Genomic DNA, 27152 nt, shown 5'->3' on the forward strand with positions numbered 1-27152 from the left:
ATCTGATACAGGCCATGGTCTTTGCTATCACTTGTTATGCATCAGAGAGTTGGACAATGACCAAGGAGGATAGAAGGAGATTGATGCCTTTGAGCTGTGGTGTTGGAGAAGAGTATTGAGGGTACCATGGACTGCTAGGAAAACAGATTCCTCCTGGAAAGGGTTAAACTGGGTGGCTCCTTGGAGGCAAGGATTTTGAGGCTCCATCTAACATACTTTGGACATGTTGTAAGGAGAGACCGGTTCTTGGAGAAGAACATTCATGCTTGGAAGGGTGGAGGACAGTGCAGGAGGGGAAGGCCCTTTAGGAGGTGGACTGATCCAGCGACTGGAGTAATCGGGATGGAAATATCAGAGACTGGGATTGGCACAGGACAGAGCAGAGTTTAGGGCTGTTGTGCATACGGTCGTTATGAGTCGCAAGCGACTCAACGGCACATAACAACAATAACAACTATATAAATAGTCAATAGGAACACAAAGAAACCTCCATTTACCACACTTCTAGGATTTAGTATTGTTGATTAATAATACTTTATTGATACAGTTAACAATTCCTTCCTGTTCTAATGCATCCTAGGTTAAGTATATTTTCTCCTCTATGAAGTGAGAGTAAATACCGAATAGTTTGTATTGTTTCTTAAAATCTAAAGCTTGTTTTTCTAGACATTTTGTATTTTTCCACTGAGCCCTAAGCTGAGCTTGTACACCTTTACTAGAATATTTCCACCTTCACTATTAAGTAACACAACAAAGCCAGCTCCTTGTTGAGGCGCGTCATGCATTCTAGAGATGTTTGTTACCCATAACTCTTACTTTGCAGTTTTAGAAATGGTTCTCATCCTTTTATTACGGTTCAGAAGGGATATATGAGTTCAGTTTTCCTGAAGGGATCACTAATCTTAATGTTTCCTAGTGATTTCTTTCCTAATTCAACCTGTAGGAACTTTAGAATAAACTTAGTTTTATAGCTAGTATCATAAGTTACCTTTGCTTATGGGCCATGCTTTCTGTGACTTTCCTTTGTTACTGCCATGCCTACCACTGTGCCCCTTTTTCTCATAATCGCATGAAGTGTCTGAATACATTCTATACCCTCTTCTATTCTTTCATGGACACCCTTTGTGCATTCACTTTTCAAAGTTTGTAGGCACTATTCTGATTGTTGGGTTTTTGCCATGAACGTGATGATAATGTTGTGGTGTACTACTGAGTTGGAACCAACCTATAGCTTACTCTTTAGCAGGTTTTCAGACAGTAAATCATATGTGAGAAATATTCGATGATTTAAGCATGTTTTAAGACAGCTACAAAAATCTCAGAGAGTGTTAAATATTATGGGAATAAATAAGACAAGATGGTTTCTGTTTTGTTTTATATTGGTTTGCATACCCAGTTTGTGTACATTGTGTTTCATTCATGTACATGGCACCTCACACACACTGTCATTCACACTGTGTTCTATATGATCACCCATACACATTGTTTTGTAAATTCAGTCACCAGTGATCTATGCTTACCACCACCCCATTCTCACAGGTCCTTTTTGGGTCTTTCCCCAGTATAATATGTAGATATTTAAAAGATTAAAAAAATATAATAAAGCCAGATGCAAAATCATAAATAAAACTGCAGATAGTCCAGAAGCAGGGAAAGGCAGTATCAGAATGGTTAGGGAAGGCCTCACAGAGCTCTGGAATCCTGAATGACGGAAAGGAGGAGCCAAGCAGAGTTAAAAGTGTTCTAAGGTATGAACTTGGTGGGCTTAAAGGACAGAAAGAAGGCCACCGTTTCTAGTGTGTGATGAAGGAAACACTGAAAAAAGAGGCTGGAGAAGAAACCAAACCAAATCCATTACCACTGAGCTGAGACCAAGCCAAAGCAACCTTACAGGTCACAGTAGCATTGTCTCATACGTAGGATTTCCAAAACTGTAATCTTTACCAAAGCAATTGCCACTCTTTTCTCCCATGGGAAGACTGATGGGTTCAGACCACTGACCTTTTGATTATCAGCAGCCAAGTTCATTAACCACTGTGCCACCAGGACTACATGGATGGTCAGTAAGTGTGGTCACATTTAATAGAGGACCACTGTAGGTCATGTTAAAAGATATGTGAATATACTTTAGAAAAAGAATTGGTTTTTTGTTTTGTTTGTTTTTTTTAAAGAAGTATATGTGTGTATTTTGAAAACTCTGCTGGTAAGAAGTTGTGCTGCCAATCTGAAGGCACATGGTTTGAATCCACTGGCTGCTCCATATGAGAAAAATGTGCAGTCTCCTCTTTTACTACTGTGATGCCTCTAAAAACCTACTGGACAGTCAGCTTTGGGTTAGGTCTAACTCCATGGTACATAGCAATAATCATAACAAAAGCATAAATATGTCTTAGGGGTTTTTTTGTTTGTTTAGATTGGACCGTTTCCTCCAAGTGCAATTTGGTCTTTTTAAATGTGAAAGGAGGATATCAACAATATCATCCAGGAAGAATGCAAAAGGTCATTACCAAGACAGAAGAGAAAGAAAAGACCAAGATGGATGTCAGAAGAGACTTTGAATATTTATGCTAGAATGCAGAGATGCCAAAGCAAAGGAAATGAATCAAGAAGTTAAGGAGCTGAACAGATTTGGAAGGGCAGCTCGGGAAGACAAAGCAAAGTATTATAATGAAACGTGCAAAGACCTGGAGTCAGAAAATCAAAAGGGCCGAACTTGCTCAGCATTTCTTAAGCTGAAAGAACTGAACAACAGATTCAAGCCTCGAGGGTGTTTTGGGCAGAATATTAAATGATCCAGGAAGCGTTAAAAGAAGATGGAAGGAGTGTACAAAAAGGAATTGTCTGACACAGAAGAATTTCATGGAACAGCATAAGGTCAAGAACCTGTTGTGATAAAGGAGGAGGTTAAAGGTGCCTCAAGGAATTGACTAAAAACAAGGCCCCAGGAATTGATGGCATACTGATTGACATATTTCAACAAACAGATGCTGCCCTGGATGTGCTCACCAAGTTGTGCTAAGAAATCTGGAGGACAACTAACTGGAAGAGATCCATTTTTGTTCCTAGTCCAAAAAAAGTGACCCGACAGAGTGCAGAAATTATTGAAAAATACCTATATCACATGCAAGCAAGATCCTGCTGATAATGATCCAAAATGACCAGAACAGCACATCAGCAGAGAACTGGAAGATGTGCAGGCTGGGTTTAGAAGAGTCCATGGCACTAAAAATATGATAGCTAATGTTAGATGGATCTTCTCTAAAATCAGAGAGTACTAGAGGAATGTCTGTCTGTGTTTCATTGACTATGCAAAGGTGTTTGACTGTGTGGATCACAACAAACTGTGCTAATTCTGAGGAGAATAAGAATCCCAGGACACTTGATAGTGCTTATATGAAACCTGTACTTGGACCAGGAGGTATTCATCAGAACAGAGCAGGGAAACACCACATGGTTCAAAACCAGAAAAGGTGTACACCAGAGATGCATCCTATCTCCATACCTTTTTAATCTATATATGCAAAACAGATCATCCAGGAGGCTGGGCTCTGTGAAGAGGAATTGTGGCACCAGGACTGGTGGAAGGTCTATCAACAACCTGCATTATGCAAATGAGACAACCTTGCTTGCTGTAACTGAGGAGGACCTGAGGCATTTGCTACTGAAGATCAAGGACTGCAGCCTTCAATTTAGATTGAAGTCCAACATCAAGAAGACAAAGATTCTCACCACTGGGACAACTGGCAGCATCATAATAGATGGTCAAGAATAATTTGAAATTATGAATAATTTCTGTTTTCTTGACTCCACAATCAATAGTCTTGGTACCACCAGCCAGGGACTCAAAAGATGAATTGCATTGGGAAAATCTGCTGTCAGGGACATTTCCAGAGTACTGAAGAGTAACGATGTCAGTCTGGAGACTGTGGTGCTCCTGATCTGGATGATTGTCCTCCTATTACTTGTTAAGCATCAGAAAGCTGGATAATGACTAGGGATGATAGAAGGAGAATTGATGCCTTTGAGCTTTATTGAATATACCATTGACTGCTAGGAGAGCTAACAGGTTTGGATTCTGAAGTTCCATCTCACATACTTTGAACATATTGCAAGGAGGGTCCAGTCCTTGGAGGGGGACATTATACTTGGGAGGTTTGTGGAGCAGCATAGGAGAGGAATACCCTGGATGAGATGGATTGACTCAGTGACCTGGGGAATGGGGGTAGGTGTGTCAGAGACAGTTAAGGTTAGCTCAGGATAGAGCAGAATTCAGAGCTGTTTTACATAGGGTTGCTATGTGTCATAAGTGACTCGATGACACATAATAACAACAAATACTCTATTAATGCAAACATTTAATTAAATAATTTTGTTATAAACACAGTAAGATTATAGATAAATTAAGGCATATTCATTGTCCTGGAAGTCCCTGATTATGTCTCAAAACCAGATGGCTTTGTATCACCTACTAGGACTGTCTTCTCTATTGAAAGCTCTCCACTGCTTGTTGTACTTCACTCAGATTCAGTATCATCACCTAGTACCATCCCATCTCTCAGCTTATATTTTGTCTTCACTTGTCACTTACTTGAAGAGTAAAAGCCTTTCATCTCTTATCTATTTTTCTTTAGATTATTTTGTACATTTCACATAGCCTCACATGCTGTATTGTCATCTTTGTTCAAAAGTAACCTAAATATAATCATTTTGTGGCTTTCAGAAAAGCTGTCTTCCAAGATTACTTTCATGGAAACTCAGAATGTAACTGGAAAGACAGATAGAGAAGTCAGCCCGGTAAGTGATACATTTTTAAAATCACCAGGATATGATAGTTTAAGAGGAAGTATTTAGAAATTTAGAATTCAAACATTTCTTGGTTTTCCTTTGTCAATATAAAGATATTACATTACTTATAGAAGGAGATCTACTTAAGAGATCCATAAATATTATCATTTTTCACTCAATATAATTTGATTTTTTAATATTTTGAATTCTTCATTTGCTCTGAAGCAATGCAAGTTCATTAGACACTTATTTGGGATTTGATAACCCATATCTGGACCACGCTGCCTTTTTTCCAATCTTATGAAGAAATTAGATGAAAATGCCTTCTTTTTTTGTTGCTTTCTCTTCTGGCCTTAGTTTGTATAGTTTTATTTACAATTATATGAAAAGGGTATTTTTGGAGTATGTTTTTATGACCTGAGAATTATACTAATATTCGTGTGTGTGTGTGTGTGTGTTTTATTTTATTTGAACAAAAGTTTACAGAAAAGTTCATTCATTAATTGTTTCACATTTTTACCATCTCTTCCTCCCTTTCCCCATCCCTTAGTTAACTTTTTTTTGGTTTTTAAAAAAATATTTACAATCTTGCTAACTGCATTCTGTTAAATTAGTTACATCTTTCCAACCAATAAGTTAGTGATAATGGTCATAGACAACCTTGAATAGCTTATTAGCTGATGCATCTATTATTTGTCATACTTTTTCATGGAAATGTTCATGCTGTATTCATAAAATTATGAAAATGGGAATAAATTTTTAAAATTATAATATTTATTGTTACTGACAAATTATAAAAATCCAGAGTAAAAATGAGTCTTGTTTGGCTAAGGCACACTGTATGAATGTTTTAATATCTAGTGAAAAGAAGATAATTTAGCTCTGAAGAGTAATAGGTAAAATAGAATTTAGGAAATTAAAATATAACCAAAGCAAAGAAAACAAATAAATGGGATAAGTGAAGGAAAAATAACACAGAAATTTAAAAAAAGAGAGAGAGAGAGCTAGCATGACAAAGATAATCCCTTTGGTGAGAGAAAGTATGTAAAACAGATTTATACACACTTGTAAACTCAGCTTAATGAGGAGAGACCAGTGTTGGTAGAAATGCATTGTTATGTTACATACCCTTGACTTGAAACACTCATAGCTGACCCCCCAGTGGCTTTTCAGAGGAGATGATCCCTTTTTCTCCCATGGAGCAGCTGTTGGATTTGAAGTATATCCCTTTGGGTTGACAGCAACCCAGCTGTGGCCAAAAATAGCCGTTTGCTCATTCTCTGCACTCTCATCGTGGAATGACATTGATTCTTTACTTTAGCCACATAGTTAATGGAAAGCCACTTTCCTTTTGTATGTTATGATTGTATAAGATGATTTGTTGAGGCTTTTTTTCTTCCTTTTCCTATTTTCAGTAGATCAGCACAGTTGATAATACCTGTCTAGTGGAGTGGGAATTGCACTGCTAACCCAAAGACAGGTATTTTGAATCCACCAGCTGCTTTGTGGGAAGGAGATGACCAGATGACCAGTCTCTTCCTGTGTGATTTATAGTCTCTGAAAACCCACTCTAGGGTCACCTGTTAGTTAGTTCTGATTTGATTACAGTGAGTTTGGATTTTTTGAGTCAGTGTCTAGGGAGCCGTGGAGGGTGTGATGAAGAGGAAGAAAATGGCATGGCAGATAGTTAGAAAAGAGGAAACAGCAATATGGTAGTTAAGAGGAGGGAAAAGCAACTTATTTACATTGAATGACACTTGTAGAAAATATACCTTATTTGCACCAGGTCTTTAAATTTGTCAAGCTGGATAAAGAAGACTATGACATGTAGAAATGATAAGAAAATATTTCCCGTGTTGAATTCAGTATCTAGTTTTGGTTCCTAGGAATTTGAGCATGATATAGAGTATTTGTAATAATTAAGAATTATTACAAATAATACTTGAGAAAACTTACTTGATAACCTTTTTGAAATAATAAAAAGTTATAATTTTTATAATATTTTTCCTAAGTAGCTAAGAATAATGATAAAACATTTAGTATCTATAACTGATATTCATTGCGTTCTCTGTGTGCTAGTTTCTGCCAGTACATGGCAGGAAATCTAGGCAGATGGGCTACAGTTTGTGCTATTGGCTATTATGCTGTTTTCCCCTGAGGGAAGAAGGTGTTACTGGGATAGGTGGAAATGTTCTTGTGTACACAACCCCAAACTCATTTAATAACGTGTTAATTGAATTCACTAACATAATATTTACCAGTTTATCTTTTCAAAGAATTAGAAGTAATTTCTATATATTGAGAAATCTTAACACAGTAACCTTTTCAACAATTTGTTTTATATTTTGTTAAGTCTAATTTCATGCCCAAATTCCGCTCTTTTTCTTAATTTCACTTTGTATAACTTAATCTTGGTAGTTTATTTGGAAAAGAGCACTGATGGCACAATCCTAAGTGTATACCTGGCAACTAAAAAAAAAAGGAAGGATGTGGTGCTCTGCTTCCATAAAGGTAGTTGTTATGTACTGTTGAGTTGGAACCAACTCATAGTTTACCATTCAGTGGGTTTTCAGAGGAAGTTTAATTAATTGCATGGAAGATTACCCATCTTTCTCCCAAAAAGGAGCAGGTGGATTTGAACAGCATACCTGTGGGATGGCAGTGCCGCTTCTTCCCAGTAAGCACCAGAGCTCTCTCCATAAAGATTATCAGTGTGGAAATCTGTCCTCTAGGGTCACTGTAAATCAGCATTGATAACAGCAGGTTTGGTTTAGTTTGGAATTTATCTGAAACCATTTATTTGATAATCTACAAATGTCTGGTAAAGTTGTTTCATGTAATAGTTTCAGCTTCCTTATTTTAATGTATACTTTGCTGCTGTTGTTGTTGTTAGGTGCTGTTGAGTAAAATATGACTTGTGAACAACAGATCTGAACCTTATCCTATCCTGTGCCATCCTCACATTGCCTGACACACACAAGCCCGTTGCTCCAGTCATTGTGTCAGCCCACCTGATTGAAGGTTTCTTCCCTGTCCCTCCACCTTTCTAAGCATGATATCCCCCTCCAAGGAATAGCCTCTCCTAGCAACATGCCCAAAGTATGTGAGACAAAGAAGAGGAATCCCATAAAACTTTTTGTGAACTGAAACAGGGCTTTATTTCTTTTCTTTTTTAAGTATTTCTTGGGAGAAACAAATTGACATTTTAATATGAAGAAAAATTAGTTGTTCAAATAAGGAATAACTAGAAAAGAAATCCCTGTCCTTTGGTCTTTTGGATATGGCTTGACTGCAGTACAGAAGTGATAGATTACCCTCAGAGTTAAAATCTGGGAACAATGCAACTGATTTTAAAAATACTTAGCACTTTTACCAGAGGAAGGAAGATTGGACTGAAAAGATTCAAATTTTAGAAAGTAACACAAAATGCCAGTTTCTACTTAGCTTTTTCTAGGATAAAACAATTCATTGAGCCTTTTTTCTTCCTTTTCCTTTTTTAATAGATTGGCATACTTGATAAAACTTGTCTCAACAATAACAGCTCTTCTACTGAGGAGATTGGGCCCAGTGGCCAGAAACATACAGCATTATCAGTTTTACTATTGGAAATGGAAGAGGCTCAAGAAGACATTGCATTTCTTAAATCACAATTAAAGGGCAAAAGAGCTGAAGGAGGCTCAGAAGCCCTTTGCCTGAATGAAATCAATCAGACTGAAGAAATACCTCCAGTTGGAATGAATATATCACTTGATGATACTGGAAAAAACATTCCCTTCATGCCAGATGAAGAGAGCAGTCCTCCAGAAATTGAAAAGAAAGAGCAGGCAAGCATTAAACATCAAAATGGAGAAGCTGAAAAACTGTCTCTTAATGATGCTAGTATAGAATTGAAATCAAAACAAGATGCTGTTGATAAATTCCCTCCTTTGACACCAGATTCTCAGCAGGATGAGCTGGAAAAACTAAAAAAGAAAATTTTGGAGCTTGAGCTGAATTTTAGTAAGGCAGAAGAAAGTTATGAAAATAATTTATATGAAAAAATGAAGGAAATAAACGAGTTAACTCAGTTAATTGACGACTTGAAGAAAAATGCTGAAAATACAAGTAGTGCATTCACTGCTTTGTCTGAAGAAAGAGACCAGCTTCTTTCTCAGGTAAAGGAACTGAATGTAATAGCAGAACTGAAGGCTCAGGTACAACAACTGGAAGCAAAGCTCATAGAAGCAGAAAAACAAAGAAAACTAGACTTTGAAAGCCAGACTACTCATCAAAACCTGCTCACTGAACAGATTTACAGCCTCAACATAGAAGCCAAATCTAAAGATGTGAAAATGGAAGCTTTACAGAGTGAGCTGGATAATATGCAACTTCAGTTTTCTGAACAGAGCACACTGATAAAAAGCCTACAGAACCAGCTGCAGATTAAGGAAAATGAAGTGCTGGGATGGGAGGAGCGTTTGCGTGATATCTCAGTTAAGATGGAAGAACTTTCACATGCTCTCTCACACAAGGAGCTTGAAATAACAAAGCTAGATCAGCTTCTACTGGAGAAAAGTAAGGATGTTGAAACTCTCCAACAAACTATCAAAGAGAAAGATCAGCAAGTGACAGAAATCAGCTTTAGTATGACTGAGAAAGTGATTCAACTTAATGAAGAGAAGTTTTCTCTTGGAGTTGAAATTAAGACACTTAAAGAACAACTGAATATGTTATCGAAAGCGGAAGAAACGAGAAAACAGCATGTACAAAAAGATAAAGAAGTTGATTCTGACCTTAAACTTAACAATGATGAAGTGAATCCATCAGGGCTTAAAAGTCGAGAAGAACTGCAGCATGAATTGGATGTTCTAAAGAAAGAAAGTGAGCAGCGAAAGAGAAAACTCCAGGCAGCTCTTCTTCACAGACGGGAACTTCTACAACAAGTCAGTAGATTAGAAGAGGAATTGGTGAAAGTTAGAGATGAATCTACAAAAGGCATTCCATTGAATGTGAATGAGAAAGGGGAAATGGAAGAAGATAAAGAAAATAAAACAGACTCAGAAAAATGTGTGAGTGCAGTGTGCCAAGAAATAGAAATCCATTTAAAACAGGCAATATCTGATAAAGAAATGGAACTACAGCATGTTAGGAAGGATTTGGAAGAAAAACTCTTAACTGAAGCACAGTTACAAGCCACTATAAAACAGATGATTGAGAATTTGCAAGATAAGACAAACTTAATAGACTTGCTACAAGCACAAATAACCGAAAAACAGGAGGTTATCCAGAAATTAACCACGAGTAATAAAGATGCAGGTGACAGAGACTCAGTACCTTCTGTGAAAGACACAGTGGAGGTCATGCCAGCTGAAGCAGGTGGTGGAGAACCACTCAAGCGAGAACAGCTAGAAGAAAAGATTATGGCCCTTCAAACAGAAAAGGAACAACTTCAAAAGAAACTACAGGAAGTGGCAGCCTCACGCAAGGGAATTGTAAAAAAGGCACAGGAAATAGAAAAACATCTTAGGAAGGAGCTAAAGCAACAAAAAGATGACTATAATCACTTGCAAGAACAGTTTAATGCACAAAGTATGGAAAATGAAAACATTAAAGCCCAACTTGGACAACTCCAGATTCAAGTAAAGGATTCTTTAGAGAGAAGACTCCCACCAGGCACTGACCAGGAAGAATCAACTTCATTCACTCAAGATTTAGAGGATCCTTTATTCAAAGCTACAGAGAAGCAACTTTCCCAGCCTGCTTCAGACTTGACTTCTCACAGTAATGATGCATACACTCTGCAGAACAGTACTTTTATTGACCAAATTAAGGCACAGCTGAGAGAAATAGAGGCTGAAAATGAAGAGTTAAAACTGAAGGTTAATTCAACATTAAGTACGCTTACTCAAAAGTCAGATGAGGTAGTCCAGTTACAAGAGCAGGTAGATAAGCAGGCTTCAGAAATCCAAACTCTGAAGATAGCAGCCCATGAATCTGAAGTCCATACAGAAAGTCTGCAGCGGACATTGGAAAGCAGTCAACTAGAAATTGCTAAATTAGAACATCTCAGAGAATTACAGCCTACACTAGATGAACAGCAAACACTAATAAATAAAAAGGAAGAAGAAACCAGCTATCTTTCTGGACAGCTTAGTGACAAAGAGAATATCCTTGCTAAACTGAAGACAGAGATGAGAGAACAAGAAGACCACGTTAAGATTTTACAAATGCAACTGGAAATGCAAGCTAAAGAACATGATGAGAAGATGAAGCAGTTACAGGAGGAAATTAGTGAAATGAAGCACAAACTTGAAGAAAATGAAAAAGAAGGTAAAACAAAGCAGCAAATACAAAGAAAGCTTCAAGCTGCCCTTATTTCTCGAAAAGAAGCACTACAACAAAATAAAGACCTCCAAGAGCAGTTGTCTTTGGCCAAAGATAGCATTGAATGTCTTACCAAGAATCTGACCGACATAGAAAATCAAGTTTCTGCCCAAAATAAAGAAAAAGATACACTCTTAGAAAGGTTAGGCCAACTTCAAGAAGAAAAAGATGAACTTCTTGCTGGAATGGACAAATCTTTATTAGAAAATAAAAATCTCAGTTGGTCTTGTGAAAGTCTAAAGTTGGCTCTGGAGGGTCTAACTGAAGACAAAGAAAAGTTAGGGAAAGAAATGGAATCTCTGAAATCTTCTCATATTGCAGAAATCACTGAATGGCAAGAGAAACACAAAGAGCTACAAAAAGAGTATGAGGTTCTTCTACAGTCTTATGAAAATGTTAGTAATGAGACAGAAAGGATCCGGCATGTGGTAGAAACTGTGAGACAAGAGAAGCAAGAATTGTATGGCAAATTGTTGAGTGTGGATGCGAGCAAGAAAGAAACAGAAAAACAATTAGAGGAAGCAGAACAGAAAATGAAAGAGAAGATGAGAAAATTTGTTAAATCTAAGCAGCAGAAAATTATAGAACTAGAAGAAGAAAATGACCGGCTGAGAGCAGAGAACTTATCTTTAGTAGATAAAGTTAACGAAGATAGGAAAGCACTTCTTTCTTCTAATTCTGATAAGAAGGAAATACTAGAAAAAGTCGCCATAGAATATGAAACCCTTTCCAATGAATTTGAGGCTTCATCGACTGAGCATAATATGTTAACTCCAGAGCTTCAAGATACTAAGCAACAGGTAGAAGATAGTACATCTGAACAAACCAGTCTTGAAAAACAGGGCAACCAAATGGATATTGTTGAAGGGGCAGTGCAGACCATAACAGATGGGGCTAAAAAGCCAGAACCTGAAAGTATGAGTACAAGGCCTGAATATTCAGCATCCATTCTATCAGAGAATAGTGCCAACAGAGATCATGGCATAAGTGAAAATGCTATCTCACATAGTGAAATTAATAATTACCTACAGCAGATTGATCAGCTCACAGAAAGAATTGCTGAATTAGATAAAGAGATGAATAAAATAAAAGGATGTAATCAGGTACTAGAAAATGAGAGAAATGCTTTACTTAGCCAAGTGCAATCAAAGGATAGTGAATTAAAAATACTTGAGGAAGAAGTAGCCAGAATAAACTTGATAAATCAACAAAACCAAGAAGAACTTTCCAGAGTTACCAAATTAAAGGAGAAAGTAGAAGAGGAGAAAGATGACTTAGAAGAGAGACTGATGAATCAACTGGCAGAACTTAATGGAAGCATTGGGAATTATTGTCAGGATGTTACAGATGCCCAAATAAAAAATGAACAACTTGAATCTGAAATGCAGACTCTTAAAAAGTGTGTGAGTGCATTGGAAGAAGAAAAGCAGAAATTAGTTAAAGAAAAAACAAAAGTGGAATCTGAAATACGAAAAGAATATATGGAGAAAATACAAGGTGCCCAGGAAGGACCTAACATTAAAGCCCATACAAAAGAGCTTCAAGAGCTGTTAAAAGAAAAACAGCAGGAAGTAAAGCAGTTGCAGAAAGACTGCATCAGATATCAAGATAAAATGAATGTCATGGAGAAAACTATTAAGGCCCTAGAATTTGTTCAGTCTGAGTCCCAAAAGGACTTGGAAATAAGCAAAGAAAATCTGGCTCAAGCAGATGAACAAGGCAAGAAGGCACAAGCAGAATTAGCCAATCTCAGAGTACTGCTGGATGACACTCAAAGTGAAGCAGCCCGAGTACTAGCAGATAATCTCAAGTTGAAAAAAGAACTTCAGTCAAATAAAGAATTAGTTAAAAGACAAATGAAACAGAAGGATGATGATCTTGAACAAATACTCGATCAGGCAGAAGAAAAACACCAGAAAGAGAAGAAGATCATGCAAGAGAAACTGGATGCTTTATGTCAAGAAAAAATCCAATTAGAAGAGTCTTTTGGAGAAATTCAGTTTACTTTGGACAATAAAGACATAGAACTTAAGCAACTTGAGAAATCTCTGGACAGTAGTGTGGCCCAGCTGTCAGCCTTTACTAAGAGCATGTCTTCCCTCCAGGATGATCGAGATAGGGTTATAGAGGAAGTCAGGACATGGGAAAAGAAGTTCAATGATGCGATTCAGACCAAAGAAGATGAACTTAGACTCAAGGAGGAGAATTGTTGTGTTTTAAAGGATCAGCTTAAGCAGATGACCATCCATATGGAAGAATTGAAGATCAACATTTCCAGGTAAATAAATGTATTTGCTTTACTTACGAAGTAATTGTCCAGAGGTAATTGAATGAAAGGGAAAAAAAGGGTTAAAAATGTAAGTAAGCTATTTATCTAAGTAATAATTTGGACTTTGATTCTCTTAGAAGGTATCTGTCATTTCCCATTCTTTTTGCCCCTTGTCAAATAACTTTCCTACAGAAAAGGTGCTCCCCAGGACCTGGCTCACATCTTGGGGCTTTGGTCACCATTCAGACAAGCAGAAACTCTGACCTGACTTGGCATTTTAACTGTAGACTTCTCCTCGATGGGCAGATACACTCTCCCAAGCAAAACAGCTGGGAGATGGGAATTTCCATAGTATGGGAGTGGTTTCCTTGATGATATGTGTATGCCTATTTGAATAATGGTTTGCTGTGGCGGATATGGTACTGGCCTGTCAGTTTGCTGTACTGTGATGACTTGTATATTGTTATGGTGCAAAAAGCTATGCCACTTGTATTTCAGATACCAACAGGGTCACACATGGTAGACAGGTTTCAGCAGAGCTTCCAGACTAAGACAGACTAAGAAGCAAGACTGGCCATCTACTTCTGAAATAATGGGCTTTTGAAAACCCTATAAATTAGAGAGGAACATTGTTGGATATAGTGTCAGAAGATGAGTCTCTCATATGGAAAGGACTCAAAAAATGAGAAGAAACAACTGCAAATATCTTAAAAATATAAACATGATATGTTTGAAGAATGACTCTAAGGAGATTGGAAGTTGTCAGAAACTAAATGGAACACATAAAAATTGACACCCTAGGCATTAGTGAGCTGAGGTGGACCGATTTTGACCATTTTGAATCACAGAATTGTAGATCTATAATGAGAATGACAAGTTGAAGAGGAGAGGTGTTACATTCATAGTAAAAAAGAGGATTTCAAGATTCTGTCCTGAAATTCAATGCTGTGAGCGACAGGCATATACACAGAAGAAAGACTTGGTAATAATACACTCCAGCCACTAAAGCTAAGGATGAAGAAATTGAGGATTTTCATTGACTTTTCAAGTCTGAAAGTGAGAAAACATGCAATCAAGATGCATTAATAATAATTGATGACTAGAATATTAAAGTTGAAAATATAGAAGGAATGGTAGTTTGAAAGTGTGGCCTTAGTGAAAGAAATAAGGCTGGAGACCTCATGATAGTATTTTATACATGGGGTTTTGGGGTTTTTTTAAATTGCAAATACCTTTTTTTAAAAAAACAAAAAACAAAAAACCTACTGGTACATACAAGAAACTGATCAGGAATCATATTGACTACCTCAGTGGGAAAAGTCAATGTCATCTGTTAGAACAAGTCTAGGGGATGACTGTAGAATAGATCATCAGTTATTCTTGTGTAAGTTCAAATTGAAACTAAGGAAATTGAAAAGTCCACAAGAAACAATATAAGACCACGAGTCTATCCCAACTGAATTTAGAAGCCATCTCAAGAAAAAAATATGATACATTCAACACTAATAATTGAAGATCAGATGAATTGTGGAAGGACATTGTCCATGAAAAAAGCGAAGGATTATTACAAAGACAGGAGAGAAATAAAAACTGCAAGTGGATGTCAGAAGAGACTCTAGAACTTACTTGTGCTTGAATATGTTGTTGTTGTTGTGTACCGTCGAGTTGGGACCAACCCGTAGCTGACCCTCTGGTGGGATTTTCAGAGGCAGTTGATCATACTGGAGGAGATTGCCCATCCTTCTCACATGGAGCAACTGGTGACCTCGAACTGCTTGCTTTCAGGATTGCAGCACAGCTTCTTGCCACTAGGTTATCAAGTAAGAACTGAACAGAAGATTTCAAAGGACTGCTTTGGAAGGCAGCGCAAAATATTATAATGTGCAAAGAACTGAGTTGGAAAAGGAGAACTTGATTTGCATTTTCTCATGCTGAAAGAATCAACAGATTCAACCCTCAAGCTGCAGTACTGAAGGCTTCAATGGGCAGAATCTTGTATAATGCAGGAGGCATCAAAAGAAGATGGTTGGAATACATGGGGTCACTGCACCAAAAAGAGTTGAATTACTTGACAAGAAAGCATTTTTGGAAGTAGCATATGATCATGAAAGGAGGAAGAGGCTCAAGTGGCACTCAAAGCATTGGCAAAAAAATAAGGCCAGGAATTGGTGGAATACTTTCACCAAGTAGTTGCAAACCTGGAGGGACATGCTCACTAGCTCATGCCAGTAAATTTGGGGGATAGCTAACTGGCCAACTGACTACAAAAATTTATATTTGTTCCCATTCCAAAGAAAAGGTGATTTAACAGAGTGTAGAAATTATCAAACAATATAATCACATGGAAGTGATATCTTGCTGATCATTAGAACAGTTGGAACTGTACATTGACAGTGAAATGCCAGAAATTCAGTCTGTATTTAGAAGAGACAGTGATCTGAAGGATATAAGTGCTTATGCTCAGATGCACCTTTGCTAAAACAGAGAATATCAGAAAGATGGTACCTGTATTTTATTGATTATACAAGGACATTGACTGTCTGGACCATAATAAATTATGGCTAACATTGAGGAGAATGGCCATCCTAGAGCATGCAACTGTGCTCATGTGAAACCTATACATAGACCAAGAAATAGACATTCAAACAGAACAAGGGGATACTTCATGCTTTAAAATTAGGAAAGATCTGCTTCAGTGTTGTATCCATATCTATTTAATTTGTATGCAGAGAGAATAATTCAAGAAAGTGGATTATGTGAAAAGAATGTGGCATCGGGATTGGAAAGAAGATTCCTTAATAATCTGCATGATGAAGATGAGACAACCTTGCGTGCAGAAAGTGAAGAAGATTTGAAGTACTTGCTGCAGAAGGTCAAAGATTATAGCTCCAGTGCAGGTTACAGTTCAGTGTCAAGAGAGCAGAATTCTTTGATACCACATGACCAGAAGGTCATATGAGAGATGGAGAGAAGAGTGAAGTTTTCAAGTCTTAGAGTTTACTTTAATCCACAGTCAACACCAATGATAACAGCAGTTAAGAAATGGGCGAAGAGTGGATAAATGACTGGGGTAATCGGGATGGGTGTGTCAGAGGCAATGAGATTGGCACAGGATAGAGCACGGTTTAGGGCTGTTGTACATAGGGTCGCTATGAGTCGCAAACGACTCAACGACACATAACAACAACAACAACATTGGAATAGGTGAAGGAAAGTACTGTATTAAAGAAATGGGTGATTAGACATTATATATATGACAACAGTCTGGAAGAAGAAGTACATTACAAAATGACCTGGATAACAGGGAGAAGAAAAGGTACGTCAGTGAATGAATCAGTGAACCCATGCTTTCTGTAAATTTTCAGTAAAATGACAATAAAAGAATCTTAACAAAAATGAAATCAAAAGACATGTTGCATTGCATACATCTTCCCTTACAGAATGCACCAAAGTGCTAAAGAGCAAGGATATTAGTATAAAGACTAAGGTGTACCTGATCCAAGCCATGTAATTTTAAATTGCTGTCTACAAATCTGAAAGTTATACAATAAATAAGGAAGACCAAATAAGAATAGATGCTTTTGAATTGTATTGGTGAGGAGTGTTGAATATACCTTGGACTGCCAAAACAACAAATAAATTTGTCTTGGACGAAGTCCAACCAGGACGTTCTTTCAAGCAAGAATGGTGAGACTTCATCTCACCTACTTTGGGCATGTTATCAGTAGGTTCTGGTCCATGGAAAACCATTTCATTCTGGGAAAGTAATAAAGTCAGAAAAATTGAGGAACACCCTAAACAAGATGGAGTGGCATAGTGACTGCAACAATGGGCCGGAGCATACAGGACATCATCAGCATGGTGCAGGAGAGTGGAAGTTTCTGATCAATCAGTCTTAGTGTTTTTGTGAGTCATCATCAGCTGGAAGGCACCTAGTAACTACAAACAGCTTATCTCAGCATGAAAAAAAAAATTACATTTGCTTCTTAATCCATTTTTCTCCTGAGAAATTTCTTGGATCTCTCTCTTTAACAACTCTTGTCTAAATTTTTATCACAGTACCCTAATAGTAGGGAGTTCAAGTGGCTTAGTTGGTAAGCATTGTTTTTGTTTTTGGCTCCCATATTAATCACCATGTTATTATTATTGTTATTTAATCACCATAGCTTCCTAAATAGTAATCTTTTCTCCATATTCCACAGCAGTATTTACTACATGTACCTGTTAGAGTTATTTTTCTCAAACTTCACTTTTGTAATATCACTTCTAATTTCAAGGAAGCTCTGATGGCCTAATCAGTAAGAAGTTGCACAGCCAACCCAAAGCTGGAGGTTTGAATCCACTAGGTGCTTCAGTGGAGAGGATGGGCAGTCTCCACCTGTTCGAGTTACAGCCTCTAAAAACTCACTGGAGGGTTAGCTAAGAGTCATTTCCAACTTGACCACAGTGAATCTGCGTTTTAAGCTCAGAAACCAACAATATTCCCTACCCTTTGCGTGTCTTCCTTCACATACTCTAAGCGTAACAAGTTCCCTGGATGTTTCTTATTCTAGCATTGTTTAATAGCCAGATTTTAACTTTTCCTCATGCAAATAAAGCATATTAAGAAAAAGTACTGCATTTTAGTGTGTTAAAAACCATGCCACTGGTATGAGTATGATAGTTTTGAGTTTATAGTTTAAATGAATAAATCCTTAGGTTCTGTTTTATTATTTTTTAAAAATTTTATATTGGTTTGCTCACATAGTTCATATACATTGTGTTTTACACTATTCTTCAGTCATATTGTGATTCCTACAATCATTCCCATGCATTATGTTTTATAAAATTAATCATTAAACTTTGCCCACCATTACCCAATCTTTTCAGGTCCCCACTGGATCCTTCCCATTGCCTACACCACCTTCATCCACGTGCCAAACTGTGAAGCCCTGTGGTTTCGCCTCTACCCATCCTCACCCCTCTGCTCCCACTCTTAGTTCTGTATTCTTTTGATATGTAAAATTCAGAAAACACATCTGTAGTACAGGGAATTGCTTCCTTAAAAAGACATCTTCAGTTATGAACTTCTGCATGACAAGAAAGTATATAAATTACTGATTTATAGATCTGTCATGTAGTTAGTATTTGTTCTTTGGGCATCAAGTTGGTTTTTTATTAAATCTATTTCATGTTCTTTGGTTTTTCAGACTTGAGCATGACAAGCAGACCTGGGAGTCCAAGGCCCAGACACAGGTTCATGATCAACAGAAGGTCTGTGATATTCTACAGGGAGAAAATAAAGAACTTGGGTCTCAGCTAGAAAAAACTTTATACTTATATCACAATTCTCAGAATGAACTTGCCAAGTTGGAATCAGAACTTAAGATTCTCCAAGACCAGTTGGCCGAGTTAAGGAACTCTGTAGAAGAATGTAACAAAAACAAAGAAAATTTGGAAGCTTTAGTAAAGCAGCAAGAAACTGATATCCAAAGTTTAAAGATCAGTTGTGAACAGCTAGAGACTGATCTTCAGATATCCAGGGACCTGACCAATAGACAACAGGAAGAAATAAATACAAAAGAGCAGAAGATTCAGAGCCTAATCTCTGCCAAGGAAGAGGCAATCCAAGCTGCTCTTTCACAACTACACCAACAACATGATCATGAAATTAAAGAACTGGAAAATCAGCTATCCAAAAAGGAAGAGGAGCATAAGACCACATTGGACAGAAGTAATGAGCTCATGGAAGCACTGAACACCATCAAAAAGGAAAGCAGTCAGCAAAAGATTCAGCTGGATTCTTTTGTTAAATCAATGTCTTCTCTCCAGGATGACCGAGACCGTATAGTAGGTGACTACCAACAGCTGGAAGAACGCCATCTCTCTATAATCTTAGAAAAAGACCAGCTCATTCAAGATGCTGCCACAGAGAATAATAAGCTTAAGGAAGAGACGAGAGGCTTGAGAAGTCATATGGATGATCTCAATTCTGAAAATGCTAAGTTACATGCAGAACTGTTGCAATACAGAGAAGACTTGAACCAAGTCATCACAATAAAGGACTGTCAGCAAAAGCAACTCCTTGAAGCTCAACTACAGCAGAATAATGAGCTGAAAGGTAAATGTGCTAAATTAGAAGAAAATCTGAAAAAGTCTGAAGAAGCAAAAGAGGCTCTGGAGAGATCCTCTGTTACTCTGCAGGAGGAGAAGCAATGTTTATCTAAAGAAATGGAGAGTTTAAAGTTATTCACAGCTCAACTAAAGGGGCAAGTAGAAGTCTTGCAAGAAGATGCTTCAGAATTATTCCAAACCCAATTAAAACTAAAGGAAGAGGAGATACAGAAGCTAAGTACAGCCCTGTCCTCAACCCAGAACAGAATTAAGGACTTGGAGGAGGAATTAATTCATGTTCAGAAAGAAGCTTCCAAGAAAGTAGGTGAAATGGAAGATAAACTAAAGAAAGAATTAAAGTATCTTCATCATGATGCAGGAATAATGAGAAATGAAACAGAAACAGCAGAAGAGAGGGTAGCAGAGCTTGCCAGAGATCTAATGGAGATGGAGCAAAAGTTACTCACAGTTACCAAAGAGAATAAAGATCTTACAGCACAAATTCAGTCCTTTGGAAGGTCTATGAGTTCTCTGCAGGATAGTAGAGATCATGCCAATGAAGAACTAGATGAACTGAAGAAGAAATACGATGCCAGTCTAAAGGAGTTGGCACAACTGAAAGACGGCATGAAAGGAGAAGTTCTTGTTTCAGCAGCTGACTTTCCAAAGAGCTCCATGGAAGGGAAGAGTCAGTCTCACCTTGAAAAATTTAACCAGCAGCTCTTATCCAAAGATGAACAACTGCTTCACTTATCTGCGCAACTGGAAGATTCTTACAACCAAGTGCAGTTTTTTTCCAAGGCTGTGGTGAGTCTACAGAGCGAAAGAGATTACCTGTTAAATGAGCTGTCAAGATTCCACAAGTCTGAGGAGGGGAAGCAGCGTTCTGCAGCCCAGCAGCCAACACCCAGCTCAGCTGAAGTACAGAGCTTAAAAAAAGCCATGGCATCACTTCAAAATGAGAGAGACCGGCTAGTGAGTGTCTTTTTCTTTTTCAGACCTACATTTGAGAGTTTTGAACCTTTCTTTAAATTGATTTTTAATTCTGTAGAAAAAGGTAAACTTCTGGATATTATTTGGTCAGTCTTAGGACAGAATGATACATTTTATTGGCTTTCATTGGTCTTAGGGAAACAAGAAATATTTAAATGTCTTTAAATATACCATTACCATTTTTTTAAAAATCACAAATTTCCTCTGCATAAAACTCCGCTGATTATGAAAAGGATAAGTAATTGGGAGCTGTTTTACCATTATTCATATGTAGTACACACACACACACACACACACATGCACACACATGTTAAGACATTTCCACTATTCATTTTAACTTAAAGTGTGAAAGTGCCTTCTTAAAGTGATGGTTTAGCAGTAAGATCATGTGACGAAATGAAGAGTAGAAAGGACTCAACTTGTCTCATACTGAAAGTTTTATTTAAGACCTACCTTTTTTTAGGAAGAGAAGATGGTATAGAGGATCTGTAATGGTGAAACGTTGCTGCTTCTAGTAGCATTCTGGAGTTCAAGTCTTTTTCAGGAAATTTCTAAATCAAAGAGGTGCTGAAGCAAAAATTGCAATGATGTGAGCCAAATTGGATTATGCAGGGCATTGTGCTTTATAGCTTCATTATCTTAACATTCATGGGAGTCTTACACTCTGTCAAAGTGATAGATTGCCAATATAATAGGCCAAATGTGAGAGAAGTTGAACTTCCACAGGTCACATTTTCCATTTTAAAAGAAATCTATGCCTGTTGTTGTTGTTGTTATTGTTGATTGCCTTAGAGTCGAGCACAACTCATAGTGACCTTATGAACAAAAGACCTGATACTTTTCTGTTAACTATCATCATTTCTCAAAGTTTATAGAGTTACCAGAGGCATGTTGTTTAGGACGTGGATGCCACTCCTACTTCCAGTCTCTGCCTAGAATTTTATTATGATGTTCATTTTTTAAAGTGGAATCTAGGTGCAATTGAGTCAGTTCTGACTCACAGTGACCATTTGTACAACAGAAGAGAACATCTGGTCCATTGCCAACCTCAAAGTCATTGCTGTCTGACCCCATTGCGGCTGCCACATAGTCAGTTCATCTCATTGAGGGTCTTATTTTTTTTTTTTTGCCAAACCTCTGTTTTACCCAGCATGACATCCTTCTTCAGGGGTTGATCCTTTTAGATAACTGCTGAAAATGCTTGAGAAGAAGTCTTAGCATCTTCACTTCTAAGGAACATACTGCGATACATCTAAGATAATTTGTTCTTCCTTCTGTCATGAAATACTCAATAATTTTATATAATACAGTGATTCAAAAGCAATGATTCTTCTTCAGCCTTCTTTTTTCATTGTTCAGTTTTCACATGCATGTGAGGCAATTGAAAACATCCTGGCTTGTACCAGGGGCTCCTTATTCTTAAAAATTCTGTCATTGCTCTTTAACACTTTAAAGAAATCTTTTGCAGCTGCTTTTCCTTCTTGACAATGTTTTCTTTTTGATCTACTTCTTCCTTGACCATTGATCATGGATCACAATAAAAGGAAACCCTTGATGACTTCGGTAGTATTTCTGTCTGTCATCTTGTTGCTTATTGATTGAGCTGTAAGGATTTTTGTTTATACTATGTTGAGGTGTATACAGTCCATATAGAGGACTCTCGTAACTGATTTTCATCAGTAAGTGTCCTCTAGGTCATATAGCCCTGGTGTACAAGTTGCCGTACAGCGGTCGCTTGTGGTTGGTTACCAAAATGCGGACAGAGAGTGGGGTGGAGCTCCCCGATTAAAACAAGCTTGAAAGGAGGAATGGCATCCACTTCCATAATAGCTTGCCTCCAGAAACACTATGAACCTGGAGAGAGGATGAGAGACACCCAAACGTTGAGGACTCTGCTTCATAGGGTCACTATGAGTCGCCTGCGACTTGATGGCACTTAACAACAACAAATGTTCCAGGTTTTCTTCACATTAAGCAAGCAAGATTGTGTCATCCATATTATTGTGGGTTGTTAATCAGCCTCCCAAGTACTGATTCTACATTCTTTCTTGGACTGCTTTGACAATGAATGCAATGCAATTCCTTTTCAATCTGTCATTCCTGTCTTAGTAGACCCTATGATAATCCAATTCAAAATGCCTATTACCAGTTTATTTCTGCTAACAAATGCCTAAGGATATCTATCTTTAAGCATTCCTTTATTGCTAAACCAGAACCCACCGCCTTCAAATAATTTCCAGCACATGAGAACCATCTGTTGGATTTCCAAGGTGGTACGTCTTCATGAGGGCAGACTGCTTCATCTTTCCTTGTGGATCAGCTAGCCGATTCGAATGGCTAACTTTGGAGTAACAGCCTAAAACACAGACTGCTATGAAAAGGCCACCTTAAATATAGTAGAAGTAGTTATTATACACCATCTTATCAGAACCCACTCATAACTGACCCTATAGTGAATTTCAGGGGCGTAAATCTCAGGAGAGGCATTTGTCCATCTTTCTCCCGTGTGGCACTGCTGTTGGATTTGAACCACCTTCCTTTTGACTCTAGAGGTTTAGGCAAATTTTCCTGCTGCTTTGTAGTTAATGGGTTCATTTATATTGCACTACAGACAATTTGACAATCTGAGCAAAGTCTCTTTATGACTTTGACATCTAAAATGTATGCATATTATGTTTTTAAAATAATGAATAGATTTCATTTCACTTTGTTCTGATGTTTGATTTTTATTAGTTCTCAAGTTCAAGAGTCTTTATCAGAATAGCATATATTTCATAAAAGTAATTTATGTGATCTTAGATCAACTTATAAGTCACATTTTCTATTTGAAAGATATTACAAAACTTTCTGAATTTCCTACATTATACTCAGTGACTTACTATTCTTTCCTGTTGTAAACAGTAAATACTAGATGATGTTATCTTTCAAAATTTTGTTGTTTCTCTAACATTCCTTTGTTTCCATAGTTTCATAATTACCTATGATTTGATTTCATTTAACCTGTGATATCTCTTATTTATTTTCTCTCAAGCCTTTTTCATTTCCATCTTCAACATTTTAGAAGAAGCTCTAACATTTTACCCGTAAACCATTGTAGTACTGCTGCTCCCACTTTTAAAATACTGTGTGCATTATTGTTCAATAGTTTTTTTCTTTGAAACTCTACTTTCTTAGTATTTCACTACTCAAGAACATTTAAAAGTTTTAGAATAGGCTTAAAATTCAGACCTTACCCTTTCATTCCAGACCCTACAATTTGCCCATACTTTTCTTCCTAGTCTTCTCTTCCTCTGCTGTCCAGTTTCTACTCTTTACTCCAATCAAACTGAAATATTCACTGTGTAATAGTATCTCTACTTTTTTATTCATATTGCTATGCTCTCAGCCGAAATGTCTTCCCAATTGTTTTACATCTTGATAACTATTTCCTACGCACAGGTCATCCCACAGTCACATTTCTTTTTTTTTCTTTCCTTTTCAAAATTCATTCATTCATTCATTCATTTATTTAATGTGTGTACCATAAATTGGATCTGACTGGTACAGGAGGCGATTGTTCCTCCTTCTTCAGCAGAGCATCTGGTGGATTTGAACTGTGCACCTCTGGGATTGCAGTGCAGTTTCCTGCCACTAGGCCACCAGAGCTCGCCAACATTTCTTGATTACTGTTTTCTTCTTTTTTTGTCTCTGTTGTCTTTTTAAAAAATGTCCTTTAATATTTATTTTCTCATAGTGTGTGTGTGTGTGTGTGTGTGTGTACTTAATTTCTTTACTCTGTTTCTTATCTCCTTAATTAAATTGCAGGGTCCTGCTAAGTAAATTCTTATACTTTTAAAAATGTCTTGTGTTACCAAATCATGGTAAAAGGTCAGTAATTGATGGTCATTCTCCATATTTGTGGTTGTTAGTAGTGAACACTTGGAGAAAACACTGTCATTTGTCAGGTTGAAGAGGTATGTGATATTTTGAGATCTGAGACTTTCACATCTGTTTTAAAGGGACATAAACACAAAATCTGTCATAAATTATGTGAAAACCAGACAACCTGTGTAACAGAGTCTACCACGCTCTGTTGATGGTGCTTCGGTTTGCTTTTAAATTAAAATGCAGTGCTAACTGAAACAACATTATTTTCTACAACTATTACATTTTCCCATGTTGTTCCTGGTTTTGGCTGGCGCCTTCACAGGCTCGTGGGAAGCTCTCCTTGCCAGAAGGCAGGAGCGTGGTGGTGGGAGTGCAGGAATCGTGGCAAGCTTTTGGAGTGGACTGCTTTTCCGGGAATGTGTTTGATGTGCAGGTTTGCTCTGTCCCTGGAGTGAGGCTAGCCAGCCTGGGCCTAGGGTTTGAACCAGGAGGCGGCCTTAAGCCCAAAGGGTTCAAATTGTCTTCCTGTCAAACATTCTTCTAGGTGGTATAGCACTGGTCTGTGCGTTGCTGTACAGAGGTAACTCGTGGTTGCTGTGATGCTGAAGCCTGTGACAGTGATGTGTCAATCATGGTAATGGGCACCCATGGTGGACAGTGTTTGCTGGAGCTTCCCAACTAAATCAAGCCTGGAAGCAGGAGCGGCATCTACTTCCAAAATGGCTTGCCTCTGAAAACTATGTATGAACAGTGCTCAGGCTGTTCGTTCATAGGGTCGCTATAAGTCATCTACATTTTCCATCTTCAACATTTTAGAAGAAACTTCTTTCATAGAGTTATTATTTTGTTGTAACCATGTAGCTTAAAAACAACATCATTCATTAATTGCACCTCTACCATGGCTTAAGACGTGGTCCCAACTCTCTAATGTTTTTTTAATGTATAGCATTTAGTTTCTCAACTAGAGAGTGTATATGTATGTGTGTGCTTTCATAATCCATATTTGTATTTCTTTTGTTGCTGTTGTTTTTATGTGCCTTTGAGTTGCCTTTGATTCATAGTGACCCTATGTACGAAAGCCCTAAACCCTGATCTATTCCTTGCCAATCTTGTCTCTGACAACACCTATCCCCATTACCTCAGTGACTGAATCAGTCCATCTCACTGACAGGCTTCCTCTCCTGCGCTGTCCCTCTATCTTCCCAAGCATGATGTCCCTCTCCAAGGACTGATCCCACCTTGCAACATGTCTAAAGTATGTGAGACAGAGCTTCAGAATCTTTGCCTGCAAGGAGCAGCCTAGCTTCACCCTCTCCAGGATGAACTTGTTTGTTCTCCTAGCAGTCCATGGCATATCAACTCTCCTTCTATCATCCTTAGTCATTGTCCAGCTCAGATGCATAGCAAGTAATTGCAAAGACCATGGCGTGTATCAGGCACACTTTAGTCTCCAGACTGACATCATTGCTCTTCAGTACTTTGGAGAGGTCTCTGACTGCAGACTCTCCTAATGCAATTTGTCTTTGAATTTCCTGGCTGCTGGTACCAAGAATGTTGATTGTAAAAAGGATTTTATTTAAAAAATAACATAGGCACAGTATTTTAAGAATAATTAAATTCTACAAAGTTTAGTGAGTAAAACAGCGTTTCTAGCCTCCCATCTCTTGAGGCAGTTCCTCACCGTCTAAATATCATGCTTATTATTGAATCTTGACATTTCTTCTATACGTTGACTTTTGATTTCCCATTACACTAATGTGAGAGGTTAGCTCTCTTTATTAACTCTCTGCTTCCACAAGCACCTACACATTTTCAACACAAAAGTACCCCTTCTCATTCCTTTATGCAATTCAGTTTTGGTTCAGTCTGTATTTGGTGCTTATGTTTTTCACAACTCTGGAATGCTGTTAGGGCTGAGATGAGCTCCTTTTTTCTCAACTTCTTTTGGGTTACACAAGCCTTTGTGTTTGTATTTAATTTTCTTTGTACTTGTAAATGTTATTTAACCTCAAGTTAATTGTCCAGTCTCCTCTCAAGGAGTTTATTCATATCAGATGATGCTTTATCCATTTCATGTTCTTGAAGGCAGTTTTTGTGATTATGAGTGTATTCTATCCGAACCAGTTGTCCAGTAGTTTTTCCCCTAGAGTATAACCCTTCACCACAATCCTAGAACTTTCCTTCATCCCTCTGCCTGTATTGGGCATCTTGCTGAATTTACTCCATGTCTTTCCATTTTTTTATTTTGTGCTGTTATTTGATGAAATAAATCGTTCTATAACTTAAAGGGAAAAAAAAGACACCTAACAGACCTAAGTAGGCAGAATTATTTAAAATATTTTTTATCACAGTTGATAATTTTTCTGGTCTATTTTAAAATTCTAGATGCAAAGTAGTTAGTCTTCAAAACTAAGAACACATTGCTTTCTCTCTTTTTTTTATTAATTTTAATGAAAGTTTACAGAGACTTTGAATTTCCATTCATTCATTGTTCCACTTTTCTTCCTGCCAACCCCTTCCCCAATTTGCTCTTCTCTTTGAAAAGTAAAATTCTTTCATTGTTACACAATCCCTCCCCAAAGTTCACTCCACTATGCAGCCTTCATTCTGGACTCCTGTTGTGACAATAATACCTAATCATATATCTCTTTTAAACAGTTCTCTCCCTCCTCTGTTTCAATGCAGTATACATTATTTATCCCCTTTTTCTCAGTCTCCCCTCAACCCTGATGTCAGTCCAATTTTACAACAGTGGCACTATGCAATATTTGTCCTTTTGTGA

General features: G+C 37.5%; 1 protein-coding gene across 1 annotated transcript in view; it reads left to right on the forward strand.

Moving 5' to 3' along the window:
* GOLGB1 (golgin B1) overlaps window positions 1-27152 on the forward strand; it is an 83586-nt gene that overhangs the window by 41738 nt on the left and 14696 nt on the right. Inside the window, 3 exon segments of the mRNA XM_006884312.1 lie at window positions 4721-4794; window positions 8289-13426; window positions 18607-20485. Coding sequence (XP_006884374.1) covers window positions 4721-4794; window positions 8289-13426; window positions 18607-20485 — 7091 coding nt within the window.

Source organism: Elephantulus edwardii, unplaced genomic scaffold, assembly GCF_000299155.1.
Source record: "Elephantulus edwardii isolate Elephantulus edwardi_28Jun2011 unplaced genomic scaffold, EleEdw1.0 scaffold00032, whole genome shotgun sequence".
Taxonomy (NCBI): domain Eukaryota; kingdom Metazoa; phylum Chordata; class Mammalia; order Macroscelidea; family Macroscelididae; genus Elephantulus; species Elephantulus edwardii.